This window comes from Oryzias latipes, chromosome 18, assembly GCF_053564925.1.
Source record: "Oryzias latipes strain Hd-rR chromosome 18, Olatipes_Hd-rR_3.1".
NCBI classification, from domain to species: Eukaryota; Metazoa; Chordata; class Actinopteri; order Beloniformes; family Adrianichthyidae; genus Oryzias; species Oryzias latipes.
The window spans coordinates 15,860,041-15,877,826 of NC_136254.1; the positions used below are offsets into that span (position 1 = coordinate 15,860,041).

Below are 17,786 nucleotides of genomic sequence, written 5' to 3' on the forward strand. Positions count from 1 at the left end.
ATATTATAAAAAATATAGTTAGTTGAAGTGTTTTTTTTAGTTGGAAAATATTAAAAACTTTGAGTAAATAATCTCTCTTTTATAAGTTGAGGAATCTTAATATTTTTAATATGAAATAATACAAATTTAAGCCAACTGACAATATAAATTTTAATTAATGTTAACTTAAAAGTTTTAATAATATAACTTAAAAACTATTGCGTAATCTGTTACACAATAATTTTTAAGTTCAGTCAACTCATTAGGGTTTACAGCGATGCATTGGACTGGAATAATGGACTATAATAATCTCCCATTAGTGGGAACAATCACCTAAACACTGACCACTTCTTGGTTTCAATAGTACAATTCCCATCAGCCCTTGTCCTCAAACCAGAATGTTCCCAAGCTGCTTCCGTTTATTACTCACCTGTCTCTCATCTGCAATCACACAACCTCTATATCACTTGTCAAACTTAAGGCCCGCGAGCCAAATACAATACTTGGTGTGTATTCATATCTAAGGGGAATTGGAGTAGAAATATCGGATTGGGCAACTGTACATTAGGACTTAAACACTGTCAATATAACCTAACCTGACAGAATAAAATTTAAAAGGATTTATGCTAGAGTAACAAGCAAACATGTTTTCTGTGCAACTGTGTCACTTTAACAAGTTATAATAAATAAATGAGTTATTTAACATTAAGGAATAATTACGTTTATTTTTCATTATATTTAGTTACCTTTGAGGAGAACCACTATGCTGATGTGGCCCTCGGTGAAAATGAGTTGGACACCCCTGCTATATATACAGAAAACTAGCTCACATTACAAAAAGTTGTGGCACATATTTACCTTTATACTTGTAACTTCTGTTAATTTCAATTCTTAACAACCCAAAATCAATTTAACAAATTATACAGCATCACGTATTTGAGCCCTGCCCTGTCATGGATTTGATTTTGTTCTAGTACAAAGAAAATGCGAATATACTTCAATGTCTTTAGTAGTAGTATATTAGTAGTTGTTGTTGTCATTCATTGTAGTAGCAGTAGTAGTAGCAGCAATGGGACAACGTTTTTACATTATTTACACAAATATATCAATTTGTTTACAAAAAAAACGTTTTCAAAAATCATATTTCAACCAGTTAACGGGCCAACACTGACACCCAGAGACGTCCGTAGGAAAATTAAAGGAAAATTTACAACTTCATATCCCTAAGACCATTGCGTTTCTCCCATAATGCCTTGCTTTTTTTTCTTGTTCTCGTTTCTGTCTCTCGCGAGTTTATCTCTTTTTTCCACCGCCGTTGATCGACTGCTCAACATGGCTTCTGACGGACCGCCGGGCACGGACCCGAATGATTTAGGTAGTGTAATCGCAGCATTAAACACATGGAGCGTCCCAGAGCTTCAGGGGAAGCTGGTGGAGCTAGGAGCTCCAACAATGGGTAAGAAAAGCTCCCATATAGTGCAAAAATCAAAGCGCGTTGTTTTGAAGCTAGCTTACGGCTAGCATTAGCTTGGAGCACATAGTCGTTGAACCTCCGTCATAAAGCGCTCCAACAACAGGCCCGCAGAATGGTTTGACTCCGTTTAGTATTTTCATATGCATATTTTAAAAGCCGTTTTTGTCTAATATTTTACAGTTGGAATACCAAACGTAACAATTGATTGCTTTTGATGATTTCTTACAAAAACTAGCTAAGTTTTTGCTGATGATGATGATCGACAGTTCCATTGTTGTGAACTGCTTAGGATTTGCTAATAATGTGATCAATAATTGGTATTTTACGTCATATGGTACTCTGATTACGTTAATAAATAACTCCAAACCGATGAATTATTATTAAAATAAAATACAATGGTCGTGCTTCTCTTAATTTAGGCTCTAGAGAGGAACTCATTGACAGACTGAAGGGCTACATGATGCAGGTAAGCTCATCCTCGAAATCAACATCACACCCACACAAATGCAACTTCCCATTCTTAATTCATTTTTTTTCTTGTTGATTTTAAAAACTATTATTCAAATGGATAATAATAAAATGTTTTTGAGGGTTTTATACCAATAGTTTGGGTAATCTCTCTTGTAGCCCTTCACATTGAGCCATTAAAACGGTGTGGAACGTTTTTTAAATTTTACGATGTCTATCTGGATTTATGTATGTTTAATTTTGTAAAATGTTTTAGTATGCTGTATAGGGATAATAGTTCAATTGCAAAAATCTCAAGTTAATATGGCAACAAACAACTAAGGGAAATCATTTCATTAGTAGCCTAACAAAGAATAATTGGTTGGCTAATGAAGGCTATTGAGTGGACTTAGTTTTGACTGTTTTTAACTTATCTGCATTGTTCAACTTCTGAATTTATAAATCAGACTGTAGACATGTGATGTTTAGCTAATTTTTAATGTGTCAGGTGGAAAAGCAAAAATAAATGGCCCAAAATAAAAATAAAAAAGATTAATTTCATATCAGTCAGCCTCCTATCTATTGCTCTTTTCACAATATTTTCATTTCTTTTTTTCAGGTGCCGAGCATTCCTCCCATGCCCCCGATGCCCATGCCACCTATGCCCCCAGGGATGGGAATGATCCCAGCAATGAACATGATACCCCCTGGAGCTCCTCCCTCTGGCATGCACATGACAATGGATCATCCAAACATGCCACCTCCTGGTCTCACACAGGACGATCAGCTTAAAATGGTTCAGCAGAGAGCTGCCATTGTGTTACAACAGGAAGAAAGGGCCAAGCATCAGGTGGGATGGCAGAACTGGCCAACTGCTGCATTTGACACATTAATCGCTAATATTGTAGTACTCGGCAAAACAAAATTACTGGACTGTATTTAAACATTGTAAGTTTTACAAAGTAAATTAGGTAAAAACAACGATCATAGATACAATTTTTCAATGTATTTGGGTAAAGCCAACATTTTTTACTAGAGACCTTTAACAGAAAACACCTAAACAGTCACATTTGCTAAACATTGGCCTTTTTTTGTTTGGCTAAAACAGGGGGACGAAAATGAACTTCTGGAGCAGCAGCAACGGGTAAGGAATTGCAAACAACACATTTTGTTCAGCTGTCAATTAAAATAAGGAAGACATTTATTTTCTTTGTTTCTTATTGTGATTTTATATTGCTTGCATCTCTCATTCATTTCTTCCTTAGGCTGCCGTGCTGCTGGAACAAGAACGACATCATGAAATGGCAAAGATGCAGCCAGCTGTCTCTGCAGTAAGAGGTTTGTGGAATATCCTAAAACCTTTTACAAGTGATTCCATTCAAGATCAATGTCACAAAATGTTTGTCAAGGGAAGACGTCTCTGCTTCCTACAGTGTTGCAAGCTGACGTTAAACCAGCATTTAATAGTATATTTTTACATTATCAATCACAAATTTGTTTTTTTCACAAAACCAAAGTTTCAGTTTTGGATCCTCACGGGCCTTTACCTCCTGGTGTCACCTTGTTGCCATCTCATAAACAAAAGGTGCCACCCCCTCCAGGAGAAGATAACAGAGACGTACGTTTTTCCTGCACTTCTCTAATTTTTGTTTTAGACATAGGTTAACACTAATTCTGGTGTGATTTAAGCAAAGTTAGATTCTTTTGAAGTTTTTTTAAACTCTTTGAACTTTTTTGATTAAAATGCGACAACCTGCTGGTTTAGTGTTAAACTGCAATTCCTTTCTTCCTGCAGATCTGGCAGAATGAAGAGATTAGTGTTGGCGGGCCCAAGATCCCACAGGCTCTGGAGAAGATCCTTCAGCTGAAGGAGATCAGGCAGGAGCAGCTTGTCGATCCAGCAGGTTAGACTTACAAAATAAAATATCTCCAGATTCTTTACATTCACTGTTACTGTCGTAAGGTATGGCCCCTAAAACATTTTTATTTTAGGGTATAGCATGGATATGTGTTTTTTGGTTATTTAATTTAAAGTCTGATTTTTTTTTTTTTTTTGCTTTATTTTTTTCAACAGAACCTGATCTGCCTTAAGTGTGATTTTTTTTATTACTGATTATAAAACCAAAACAAAAAAGCATAGTTAAAACTTTAATCAAGATGGTTGAAGCTTGTCAGCAACTAGGAAGCACGTTTGGAGAAAGAATCACTGTTTTTACTTCCCTTTGCTTTGTTTTAGATGATGTTGAAGATATGGATGCAACAAATTCTTCTGCAGCAGTAATGTCTGAAGACGACGAAGATGGCCAGATGTCCAAAAAAGATGTAAGGGGGATCAAATTCAACAACTTTGGATGCCAATTTTCTTCGTTTTTGTATAGTGTTTAAAGTATATTTAGAATTGTGTTTGACAGAGGGTTTTAAAATTGAATGTTTTTTTTTTTTTTTTTTTTTTAGAAAAATTGCAAGCGCAGGAACAGAAAAAAGAAGAGCAAGAAGAAGCGAGCGCAAGAGAAGAAGGAACAGGCTGAGCAGCAAATAAAGGAGAGCAGCACCAAGCAAAAGGACAAGGAGAAGGAGACAGAGGTGGAGATTGAGTACATCACAGAGGACCTGGAGATTTACGACCCCAACTATATCTTCTTCAAAAAGATTTTTGAGGCATTTAAGGTAGCTTAAGCATATTGTACACAGACAGAAGCTATGTTGGTGCTTTGCTTTGCATCTTTATTTTTTTTGTTTTAAAGTTAACTGATGATGTGAAAAAAGAGAAGGACAAAGAGCCAGAGAAAACTGAAAAGCTGGAACCAGTGGGTATGATGCGGAAGAAGGGGTTTGAGCTGGAGAGGAAGGACAGCGATGATAGCGATGAGGTATGCATCATTTCCTTTGGAAACTCAACTCGGAGATGAAAAACATTTCAAGATCAACACAAAATGTTTTGGGTGTACAGGAAGCCAAACAAGATGTTCCTAAACTGTCCAAAAAGAAGCTGCGGCGGATGAACCGGCTCACTGTAGCTGAACTCAAACAGGTACTGACCAATGTGGCTCTGTTGTCCCACAGAAGTGTTGTTCTTTACAATAATCTTTCTTTTCTTGACATTTTCCAGCTGGTGGCTCGTCCAGATGTTGTGGAGATGCACGATGTGACTGCACAGGAGCCCAAGCTGCTGGTTCACCTAAAGGCCACCAGGAACACAGTTCCTGTGCCTCGCCACTGGTGCTTCAAGAGGAAGTATCTGCAGGGCAAGAGAGGGATTGAGAAGCCTCCGTTTGAGCTGCCAGAGTTCATCCGGAGGACGGGAATCCAAGAGATGAGGGAGGCTCTGCAGGAGAAGGTACAGATGTAAATGTTAACATCTTTGGGAAGAGATTCTTGTGCTTTTTTTTTAAATGTATATAAATTATAATACTTTGCGATAATCTGTTTCTAGGAGGACGCTAAAACAATGAAGACCAAAATGAGGGAGAAGGTTCGTCCTAAAATGGGAAAGATTGACATCGACTACCAGAAGCTGCATGATGCTTTCTTCAAGTGGCAGATCAAACCTAAACTCACCATCCATGGTGACCTTTACTATGAGGTGCAGGATTCCCCTCACTTTCATTCATGTGTTTAATCTGGAGGAGTGCTTGCTTTTGGTTGGTTTACTCTGTGTCTGTTGTGTTGCTCTTCTGCAGGGCAAGGAGTTTGAAACTCGTCTGAAGGAGAAGAAGCCAGGAGACTTGTCTGATGAGCTGCGGATTGCTCTGGGAATGCCAGTAGGACCTGTAAGCTCCAATGACACTCAGTCAGATAACAGAATATTTGTTGTTTAAGCAGCATTAGAAAATCTGAAAATTGTCTGCAGACATGCAGCACAAGAATCCATGATGTTGGTTCAACCTGTCGTCATGAAACCAGAGCAGAAAGGGGTATCTGTCCAGTATTTTCTAGACCCTAAAGTGGAAACCAGTTCCTGAACAGGATACTTTTCTGATCCTGAATTTTAAAAAAAAAACTTTTGCCTGGGATTTCCTAATCAGATTTTTTTTGCAACAGATTTGGCAAATGAACGAATTTATGAAATAGATCCAGATTGTCCCTGATTTTTATTTTGATCAACTTTTTTAAATCATTTATCACTGCAACAGAGCACTTCTGTAGAATTAATTAAACATTCATGCAAAAATAGGACAAACTATTAACTAGAAAAAATAGCGTATCAACAATAAAATGTCGTGATCCATTAATAATATGCAGACTTGTACTATAGTATCTTTAGGAATAATAAGCTTGAAATATATAGCGCTGATCAAAATAAGATCTTAGGTCAGTGAATCCATCCAGTTCACTGCCATAAGTGAGTGCAATCTGTGGATCCTGTAAAGAGTTTTATTGATGACAAGTCCAGAAACAAATAGATTTACTTCAAACATTTTTGAACAGTATGTAGTAGTACATATGGAGCCCACAGACATTCAAAACTCTCATGTGTCACAGAGAAACATTAACAGCTCTGTTTTCTCTCAGCTGCTTGTTGTTATGCCTCCCACACTGAGCTTCTGGGAAAAAAAAAATCATCTATTTTCCTGGAAATGTTGTTTTTCAAATTGAAGATGTCACTCATGGAGCCTCCGTACTGGAAATGAATACAAGCCTCATTTGGCTGCATGCCCTAAAGCTCAGTTATTTTGTTGTTTTGAGTGAGATTTTTGTAACTGATTGGGGTCTCGTTTAGCAAAATGATGAACTTTTTTTTTTTTTTTTTTTTAGTATTTTGCCTTTTTACTGTCATTGTGGTTGTAAATACAGACTACTGGCTGATTTTCTTGCCTTTGAAAATTTGTCAAATTGTTTCCTGAAAGCTTATTAAGTCCATTGTAGCTGCAGGCAGAGGTGATCTCATTCAAACTGTCCTGTCAGCCTAAGGAGGAGACCCAGGTCATTCAAGGACATTGGAAATGCATTACTCACCAACATAAAGTATTTATTTATACTGACCATGCACTGCAGTTCCAATCATGTTGGTGTACTGTTTGTGGCTGGTGAAATATTTGAAGTCAAGGAGTACCCATACAGTTGTGTACATGTGTCCCACATCCTGCTTTTAGAAAGTGTTTCTAATATTTTGCCTTCATTCTCTTTTACGGTGCAAACAAAGGAGGATCTTTGAACATAATTTTGGGTCAAACCAAGGATTATGGAAAGAACTCTTCAACTAGAGCAGAAAATACCCTATATACTTTTTGAGTAAATGTTAAAAGGCATTTTGTATACTATATCAGTGGCAAAAAAGTCCATTCAGCAAAGCTGAACACCTTTGAAAGGTCAGAGTTCAATTCTGTTCCTGGATCTGAAATTTCCTCTTCTTTGCCAGAATGCCCACAAGGTGCCTCCTCCCTGGTTGATCGCCATGCAGAGGTACGGTCCCCCTCCATCCTACCCGAATCTCAAAATCCCAGGACTCAACTCGCCCATCCCAGAGGTAGAACGCTTTCTGCAGATTTAAAGAAAAGAATCTCTGCATATTTAACTATTTGGAGTTTTATTTTATTGGGCAATATTACTGCTTTGTAGTTTGAATCTGGGTTGCTTCTTTTTCTGTGCCTGTCAGAACTGTACCTTTGGTTATCATGCGGGTGGTTGGGGGAAGCCGCCCGTTGACGAAATGGGAAAGCCCCTCTATGGTGATGTGTTTGGAACCAACTCTGCAGACTTCCAGGTAAGAACTTTAACAAAGCTGTGTGGTTTTGTTTTATTTAGGACATTTTTAAAGAAATGATTAAGAGAACAGAGGTTTATAGAAAAAGAAAGCATTAAATGATTCAAATATATTTTATTCTTACATGTAAAATTGTCTAAAAAGCCCACTCAGATATAGCACTACTTGATCAATAGAAAACATAAACTGATGTTCAATTCAACAGTTGCTGCAACTTTCGCCATAGAAAAACATGGGGTATGCTTTTCTGCAATCTTAACTTCTATATACTTTATGCCATTAAAAAAAATCAAACATGTATCTGTTATTTTTGTAGACCTTTTAACTGTCTTTAAATAATTTTTCAAATATTTTATTGTTTTTAAAACGATTGAAGTAGTTTAAATTCCAAATATAATGGAAGTCGATGGGGAGTCTGCTTTTACTTCACTGTTTTTGAAATGTATCTCCTACAATTTTTTACCTACAGACGCCATTTAAACTTTATACAGGTATTACTTTTCTTTTGAATACTTCAAATAGTTTTTGAACTACAGCTTTTTTAAATTATACGAGTCTTGACCCCTCATCAGATTTTAACACTAGTATATACTGCGGAATGTTCGCAGACCTAGAGTGGGTGACATCATCGCTTTTTATTATGATATTTCAGCTATATGATGGCTTTTCTGGCCAATTTGACATATACTTATGTTTTTCCAGTTATTCTAGCATTTAGCTGAAGTTCTGGCATTATGCTAGCTGTTTTGGCTAAGTTTTAAGCTAATTTGGCACTAAACTGTACTTCTAGGATTATGCTAGCACATTTCGCTAAATTGACATATATTGAGCTTTTTCAAGGATATTTTAGCATTCAACTAATGTTTAAGCAATAAGCTTACTGTTTTGGCTACAAAAGAATCTACTGGGATTTTTTAAAATTAATTTAGACTATAGCTGATATTTTATATTTTTCCTTTTTTCTGCTAATTTGTTATTAAACCATTATGTTTATACGATTCTAGCTCATGGCTAATTTGACATCTACTGAAGTTTTTAAAGCTTAGTAGGTATTAAGGTAATATTTTGCAATATGCCAGGTGTTTTAGATAAATTGGCATCTACTAAGGTTTTTCAAGCTATTTTAGCTAATTTTTTAGCAATATGCTAGTTGCCTTGACTAATTTGGCATCTATTGAGGTTTTTAAACTAATCTGGCATTTAGCTACAATTATACCTAATTTCTTAAGATAAATTTATATCTCTGAACAACTGTTTAGATACATCTTTGCAATTCTTCCTTTAGTAAGTTTTGGAGTTTTTAGATTTGTGTCCTGCCATTTATGGACAATATTGCTCTCTTCAAGTTTTTCTGCCATGTATGTCTTTTCTGCAATTAAACAAATGTGTTCCATTTCAATTGTAAGGCTATTTGCAGGTTTACACTTATAGCTCCAAAAACGTCTGCAAACTTTATATAAAAAACTTCAGCAAATTATTCAACCTTTTTCCTTTCAATAAACATCAGCTTCTACAACTAAAAGTTTTGCAATCAAGCAAAAGCAACTATCAAGCAATTACACAATCAAACATGTTTCTGCAGGAAATGCAACTTTTCTAGTTGTAAAACACATTGATTTTTCTTTGTTTTCATCCTGTTGGTTGACTATTTATAGGCAGTTGAGTTGTTATTGAGATGGTGATCCGATTCACAGGTCAAACCACAATTCTTAGTATTCACTATATTTTTTCTGAATGGTGGATACATGTTTGAAAACTAAAATACGTATTTAATCAGCATTGTTTATACATTTTATTTAGAGCAACAGATCAGAATAAAAAAACATGACAAATAAATAGACAGATTTTTAAAGAAAGAAATGTTATTTGTCACTTTTAACAATGTCACACTCAAAAGTTTTTCTGTCAACTTCCTAGTTAACTTCAGCAGTAAACAAAACAAACATCATTGTTGCTTTGAATCATTTAACAATAAATCCTGAAAATGTTCTCCACAGTTTTTCCATCCTCAAACTTTAGCTGACTACAGTTCCAGTAGATAAACGACAAGATAATAAATTAAGACGCGGCAGGACCTCAAAAAATATTTAACAACCAGAAAACTCAGTCTTTTAATCTTAACGGAAAACCGTGATTCCAACAGACATGTTTCGTAAACAGACATCGTTAGTAGAAATACAATAAAACTCCAACACGTTTTGCAGATGCGTTCATTTACGACTTCTCCACAATGCTAGCGTATGATGTAACATAATTGGTCACCAGATTTTTGTAATATTCTTAAATATTCATTTTGTGTTTTATTTAAATTGGCAATTAAATTCAAAACAAAATCCGTTTTTAGATGAAATGTGAAATTAATTAAAAAATTAAAATAAATGAATCTATGCATATTCAGTAAACTGAACTTCATTCTCTTTTTATTTCATCTACAAAAAACACTTGATAAGTTAACTTTGGAAATGAAACCTTTCACCAACACTTTGAAGATTTATTTACTTCCAGTTACAGTAGCGCATTCGGTTTGTTTAGTTTATGAACTGAAAATCCTCTGTTATTCTGCCCTTTACAGTGTAAAATGTTTTTTTTACCACACTCTACTATATTTGGAAAGATTGCAAATCAGCGATCTTGAACATTAAAAAAATATTTGTACTTGATTTTTCTGGAATAGTTTGTGAATTTCCAAATAACACTTGTTACAGCCCTTGTTTACTGGACTAATGTTTGTGTCCAGGCTAAGGCTGAGGAAGAAGAGGTAGACCATACCCCATGGGGAGAGTTGGAGCCTTCAGATGAGGAATCTTCAGAGGAAGAAGAGGAGGAGGAGAGCGATGAAGAGAAGCCAGATGAAACTGGATTCTTCACACCAGCAGACAGGTCCTTGATGAGAAAACTAAAATGTTCAGCTAAACTTAAAGATTTTCTCCTTTTCTATCCATTTGTTTGAGGATCGGTGGCAGAAGGGCTCAAAATAGAAAAGCTTATTCTTGTATTTCTTTGTTGTGAGAGATGTCAAGTAAAAATTAAACATCTGAATGCTTTTTTAGGGCCTTTTGATGTTCAAATCCTCTATTCTCAACAAGAGGACCAGTTGAAAAACATTTAGTCACTGTCCTAATTTAACGAATATTAACATAACCTAAAAACATTGTTTTCAGGCCAAGTTTATCACTGAAGACTGTTTATTTTTCATTTTGGGATGTTGATTCACACATGGGATGAAACCTTGCTATAAAGAAAGCCTTCAACTGAACTGACGCCTTGTTATGTATTGCAGTGGACTCATCACTCCTGGAGGCTTCTCGTCTGTACCAGCCGGCATGGAGACTCCAGAGCTGATTGAGCTGAGGAAGAAGAAGATCGAGGAGGCCATGGATGGGTATGTGGGGTTTCTGCTGTCACAAACATGCTGCTGCTGCCTTCAATTCTTTCAGTGCTGAAGGCCACTTCCAGTTACTATATTAGCTCTTAAAGCCTGCTCAGTGCTGGTTTTGTACAAAAACAGAGTCCCCAGCAGTTCAACAATAATCTAGGGTTAGGTTTGCAAAATATGATAAATACGGTATTATCTTCAAACTGCTTCTGTTAATATTTTTTGTCAGAATTCAAATAGTTTTGTTAGAGCTCTTGTTAAGGACTATGAATACATTTGTGGGGGGTACATGATGTGACAAATCAGTTTCCCACGGTACACCAGTCTAAGGAGGTTGGGAGCCACTCCGTTACACAAGTGAATCCTCTTCTAAATATGTCAACGGCCATGGCAGTGTGGCTGCGTCTCGCCCCCGAAAACAAGCCACGTTCTAACTATTGCAAAGATGGATGTGCAAATTGTGCATTTACAAGGAAAATGTTTAGCCGATCTGCACCGCAGACTCATCCTGGAAGGGGCTGTTCCTCACTTTAATACATCATAATGTGAGGACCCACTTGTTTTCATGGATTAGGTGGGGCCGGTGCCCAGAGAGCAGTTTTACAGGAACGGTCCGAGATGCATGAATGTATCAAAATATAGTTTTTTTTTTTTATTGTATTGTTCGTGAAGAAGTCTTCATTTTTAATCAATTTAAATGTTGTACCAAACATTTTTTCTAAATGTTTTTAATTAATTTTACATTTTATCTCAATTAGCCTTTTGTTTCCTTGTATTTCACTTAAAGCAATGACCAGATTTCCTTAGATCTCAGATTGCTGGCTCATTTAAGAACATAGAATTATCCATTTTGATAATTTCATTGTTGGAAAATGCAGGAATACTTTTATTTGCTCAAAATGAACTCTTCTGATTTTTTTTTTTCTTCACAACCCCCCCCCCCCCCCCCCCCCCCCCCCCCCCCCCCCCACTTAAGGAAAGCAATCAGTACAAACGCCGGTGCCTTGTGCAAAGAATTCGGCTACAGTTGGCGGGTTTTTAGCTATGTATTTTTTGGTCACTGCAGTTTTGTTCGCCTCGAAGAGACTGGCATTTTTGGATGTCTTCGTTTCAGGTGTTGGAATAGGTTTGTGGTGCTGCTGCCTTTGACTGCAATGGGCTTTAGCCAAATGTTGCAGCGTGGGGTCTCTTCTTCTACGTCTGTGGCAGTAAACCCATACCAATTCCAAACAGATGATTTTATTCCTTTCTTGGGAAAAAACTTCCCACTCTCACCGGTAGCCATGCTGTCGCTTGCTGTTTCATCTGTGCTATGATGTTGTTTGTCGTTTGCCATACTGCGAAAAAAGTGGCGAATTGCATTCTCTAGTCTAAATGTAAATAACATCTTTCCAGTTTTGCTTTATTATTTATCTTGTCCCCTCCCTCTCTTTGTCTCTCTCTCTATGTGTGTGTGTGAAGTTAGATATTTCCTTTGTTTTCAGTTAAGTTTTCATCATCCTCAGTGTTAAAAAGACATTTTTGCTCCTTAATCACATACTCTAGTCGTTTGAAATAAATTCAGGTTAAGTGACGTGACTGCAGTACGGGCATAAAATTCCAGTTGCACGTGATGTCACCAGCAGGTGTCACATTCTGCAGCGACTGGGGCGAAGATGATGAGCGCTAGTGCCTTGGCAGAAATTTGAAGATGCATTAAAGTATTGCTCACATCCATTGCCATGTTTTTGAATGACTTATCACGTGACTTGGTTTGTGTTTATTTGCATAATTAGGATTTAATAGAAACGATGTAATTGTGAAATTGTGTATTTCTACATTTCTGTCATTTTTTTGCATATGTGTAATGGAAAGGCAGCTATTGAAATATGTCACTGTGAGTATAAACACTTTCAAATGTTTTTGATTTTCTAGGAATGAGACTCCTCAGCTTTTTACGGTTCTCCCAGAGAGAAGAACTGGGCCTGTCGGTGCAGCCATGATGGCCTCCACTCACATCTACGACATGTCCACGGTAAGACCGCATGTGTTTGTGACTATGTGTTTTCACAATGTTCTTGTGGCATTCCTCTTATGATGTAGGACATACATAAGAAGAAATAAGCATTACAAATGAGTATTACTTTATTTTTGACGATCTGTGGCATAGACAATACACTGGGTGGGCCAAAAGCCCCCTGCTCCGAGCTCCCAGCAACAGGAAGGGGAAAGCGGGGACGGGGTTGCTTGCACCAATGGTCCCGCCCACAACTCGGTGGCGAATTTTTAATGAACTCCTGCCAATCTACTTTAATTATGCCCTAGCAAACAACACAGGCTTATTTATTTTGGCTAAAAACTGCATAATCATAATTGAAAGACCACAGGGAACACTTTTTATGGATCAAAAGATGATCTAACAAACTCCATCATAATAATGTTTATTCTTCCCCTTTTCTGCTGCTTACAGGCCATGGTAAGCCGAAAGACAGGTGGAGGACAGGAGTCGCAGGGCGTGGAGGTGGCCCTGGCTCCTGAGGAGTTGGAGCTTGACCCAATGGCCATGACGCAGAAGTATGAGGAGCATGTTAGAGAACAGCAGGCCCAGGTGGAGAAGGAGGACTTCAGCGACATGGTGGCTGAGCACGCTGCTAAACAGAAGGTACGGATCTGATTATATTTCAGATGGAAATGTAGAGTAATAAACATTCAGCTTTTGATTCTCCATAAAAAGAGTGGACAGAAATTATTGGAGTCTTGTTCAACTTAATAATCCTCTAATTCAAATTTGGATGATTTGATGTTGTAGGCTTCATTGGCTCTTCATAAAAACATTAGTAAAGCTCATTAGCTTACATATTTGGACCATTTTGGTGCAAACATGCAATCCTGCATTAAAGAAAACATAAAGGCTTTCCCTGGAGTTGTAATCTGAAAATGAATTCACTTTCACTTCCGTCTTTTTTGTTTCCAAACAGCAAAAAAAGAGGAAGGCCCAGCCACAGGACACACGAGGAGGTGCCAAGAAATACAAAGAGTTCAAGTTCTAGAGAAAAACCAAAATAAATTGCAAGAAGTATGGCTGCAGCAGGAAGAGGAAGAGACCTGCCCCAAATTCACTTTGAGAGGATCTAGACTTCAAAACCAATCATATCCTAGACCAGTAACTTCAGGTCCTTTTCCTTTTTTTATGTTTCAACAATGTTGTCTCTGCATCTCATGTACTGTATGCGTCATGAGTGCTAACTGTATTTCCTCTGTTAAACTTGGCTATGTTCCACCATGTTTTATTTTCATTTTTTTGTAAATAAAATTGATAAACTCATTTTTGCTCCTTTGCCTCCATGTTTTTTAATTAACCTCATGCACATTTACTTTGTTGACATTCACATACTACTAGGTAATATTCCAAATCTGAGTGGGGTGATCCGCGTGCAGCACACTGACAGATGACACAGACTGCAGCTGTCTGCCTGATATTTGTCAAATGTCTTTGCTAAAACTCTGGAAAAGCTCCTGGAGTTGACCCCCCTCACTGCTGCCTGTCGATAACATTCAAGAGCGCCGCAGTCTGGGAAGGACAGTGACCTACATAGCTGCTGCAGCCGCTTCATGCTACATTGGTCACTGGTAAATATTCATTTGCAGAGGGAAAAGTTTGCATCCTCACCTTTTAATGTGCAAAGAAAGAAACTGCATTACCTTTTCTACCAGGACTGCAGCAGCTCAACATGACAGCTGCAGAGATAAGACCAATGTTTGTGGTTTTTATGCTGACACTGTATACGGGTATCTAAAAATGTTCATTCGCTCCTGTTTGTTTCCATAAACCAAGAACTAAACATGTAAAGTGGTTTGGTCTGGAGGAAAGAATTCAGTCCAAATAACTTGTTGTAGTGCCATTTGATAACTTTGCAGATATCAGGGCGCTGTTTATAAAGGAACTGGGGATTATGCTGCCATTAATCATTCTAATCTGGTTGTCAGTTGTGAGCACTTAAAATTGGTGAGAAAAGTCGTATATAAATATGATTAAAAGATGTATAGACAGATATCCATTAAGTGCCCCAAAATGGACAATTATATTTTATCTCTTTGACAAAAAAATTCAATTCCCCTTTGTGTCATTAAGTGTCATGAAAAGTAATAATCTGTTAATAAACATGTAACTGTAGCTAATCTAAGGTAAGAACATCAAACTTGCATATTTTGCTTATTGCCATGAAAAATAACGAGGATTAATTAAAATAAAAACTCCATATTGAATTTGTGTGATGTTGCTGTGAGCCCTGATCATAGCTGTGATAATCTGCTGGATTGATGGCAGGCAGTCACGTGTGGCGTCTGTGCAATTGTCATTAGGTCACCATCTTTTTCATAGTCAGATTCTGAGCCCTTTAATCAGAGCCCCGGTTCCCTAACTGAGGGAAACACTGCAAACACTTCACCTATTCCAAGTTTCAACAGCAGGCAGCCACAACCTGGGAGAAGCAGATTTGGAGTCAGATTGGGTGGAGCATCGGTAATGACTTCCAGATTGTAAATGGTAAATGGCGTATACTTATATAGCGCCTTTCTTCCTACAAGGACAAAGCGCTTTACAGTCACAGACCCATTCACCCAGTCACACACACATTCACACACTGGTGGCCGCTCCGCTGCCAAACACAGGCGCCCGCCTACCACCAGAGGCAAGGTGGGGTTCAGTGTCTTGTGGTCACGAGGTTAACAGAAGTGAAAAAAAAAACATTTGTGGAAGCTTTATTCATTTCTGGTGTTTCTGGCTACCTGTGGCTACAGCTGAAATGCAAATGCCATGGAAAAAAAACATGTAGTTCAAGCAGTGGAACCAACCAGTTTTGCGTCTTCTTCCAGTGTTTGTATGACTACAATGAATAGAATTAACAAATTTAAAAGAGTGAATGATCTGGACTTAGAAGAGAATATCATGTAACACAGAGGGTTCACTGCCAAACTACTGAATTATTATGGCCCGCAGCACTCACAGAGTGCAAGGACCATATTGTAACTGCTACGAGGGTCGAACACTCAAAAAGGTCCAAAACGTCAAAAAAACGCGTCAAAACGCCAAAAAATGGGGTCAAAAGTCGCCCAAAGCACACAACGACACGACAATTGTGTAACGCAACAAAAATAGACACACACACACACAACACCCCCACACAAACGACAAAATTGTAGTCGCAAAAATGACGACAAAAACCCAAAAAAGCCCCAAAAAGCCCTCAAAAGACTGGTTTAAAGCCAAAAAGACATGCCCAGCCTATAGTAAAAGACAGGCCGCATTGAAATACATAGGCCACCTGACTGCAAAAACTTCTATATTGTTTCTGCTTCGTTTCATTTTTATTCTTACGTTTCTTCTTTCTTACTGCGTCTTTGAGCTCAAATTTGACCCCCGCCACATACTCGAAAACTCACCAAAATTGGCACACCACTGGGATAAATTCAAAATGAATTTTCGGCGAAGTTAACGCCCCCCCCCCCCAAACCCGATGACATCACAGTCGGCAAAACCGTAAAAAAAATGAATGGGGCCAAAATCTCAAATGGAGCCGATTTTTTTTTCTTCAAGATACAGGTACGAAACCAAAACACACGTGTTGAAGATATCCCAAAGAAGTTTTGAAATCATTATGGGATGGCCACACGACATACGGCTTGGCGGCCATTTTGTGGCGAACACAGAGAAATGGCGATTTTCGTGTTTTTTGACAATATGGGAAAACGATACTTTTGTTTGAGCGATTTTCACGAAATCGGACACACATGCCACTAGCACGATTCTACAATAACCAAAGAAGTTTCGTTGACCTTTGACCTTGGCAAGGGGCGGCCATCTTGAATTTTCATAAAAAAGCACTTTCAGTAACGGATACAAACGAAAACTCGTCCTAGGGATTTTTTCCGATCTTTTTGAAACTTCTCGGGCATCAATGGCAAGCTCCAAAATGTTGGAATTAGAAGTTGTAGAATTTGAAACGCGTGCGCGTGGCGAATTCGCACCCGTCGCCATTTTAGCTAGCTCGCACATATTTTATCGGAATGTCGTGAAAATGAAATATACGATTCCCTGGCCACACTGAACAAAACGATGTCAGATACGACAAAATCGATAAAGGAATGTGGCCGTGGTAAACAAAAAACGATCGCAAAAAAAATTGCCAACTCAGCAAAAAAAAAAAAAAAAATCGGATTTTTTTTTTAAGAATCGGCTAGCGAAAACCAAGATAACTTTGTCGGGTATATCCAAACAAAGTTTTGAAATCATTACGTGATGGCGACACGACCTACGGTTTGGTGGCCATTTTGTGCCAAAATCTGCCATTTTGAGTTTTTCTCGTTTTTACACAATATGGAAAAATGAACTTTTTTTCGAGCGATTTTCACGAAATTTGACGCGCATGTCCCTAGCGTAAGTCTACAATCACTTCTGGAGTTTCATTGATCTTTGACCTCGGGAAAAGGCAGCCATCTTGAATTTTCTATAAAAAACACCTTTACCACCAGATTCAAACGTAAACTTGTCATTGGAATTTTCATCTATTGTCTCGAAACTTTTTGGGCATCAATGGCAAGCTACTGTGGAAAAAATGTTGGAATTAGAAGTTGTAGATTTTAAATGGCGTGCGCGTGGCAAACTAGCAAAGTGGCGCACTGTTATAACTCCTATGTTTTTCAAAGGACTACTGTGAAATTTGAATGCATGCAATAATGCCTGAAACTGCATACATTGAAAAACACTGGATATGGACATATAAGGAATGAGGGCGTGGTTAGCATAAAACCACTGTTGCTAAGGACGA

General features: G+C 37.8%; 1 protein-coding gene across 1 annotated transcript; it reads left to right on the forward strand.

The window, feature by feature from the left end:
* The first annotated feature begins 1,231 nt into the window (after positions 1-1,231).
* Positions 1,232-14,284, forward strand: sf3b2 (splicing factor 3b, subunit 2). Its single transcript, XM_004079869.2, has 21 exons — positions 1,232-1,435; positions 1,873-1,919; positions 2,520-2,750; positions 3,009-3,044; positions 3,166-3,238; positions 3,418-3,518; positions 3,696-3,804; positions 4,137-4,222; positions 4,355-4,567; positions 4,645-4,770; positions 4,851-4,931; positions 5,010-5,237; positions 5,334-5,483; positions 5,581-5,670; positions 7,260-7,367; positions 7,497-7,604; positions 10,342-10,484; positions 10,885-10,986; positions 12,895-12,994; positions 13,430-13,621; positions 13,938-14,284. Exons 1-21 carry the CDS (start codon positions 1,312-1,314, stop codon positions 14,007-14,009), a joined length of 2,520 nt encoding a protein of 839 aa, XP_004079917.1. The 5' UTR covers positions 1,232-1,311; the 3' UTR covers positions 14,010-14,284.
* The last annotated feature ends 3,502 nt before the right edge of the window (positions 14,285-17,786 follow it).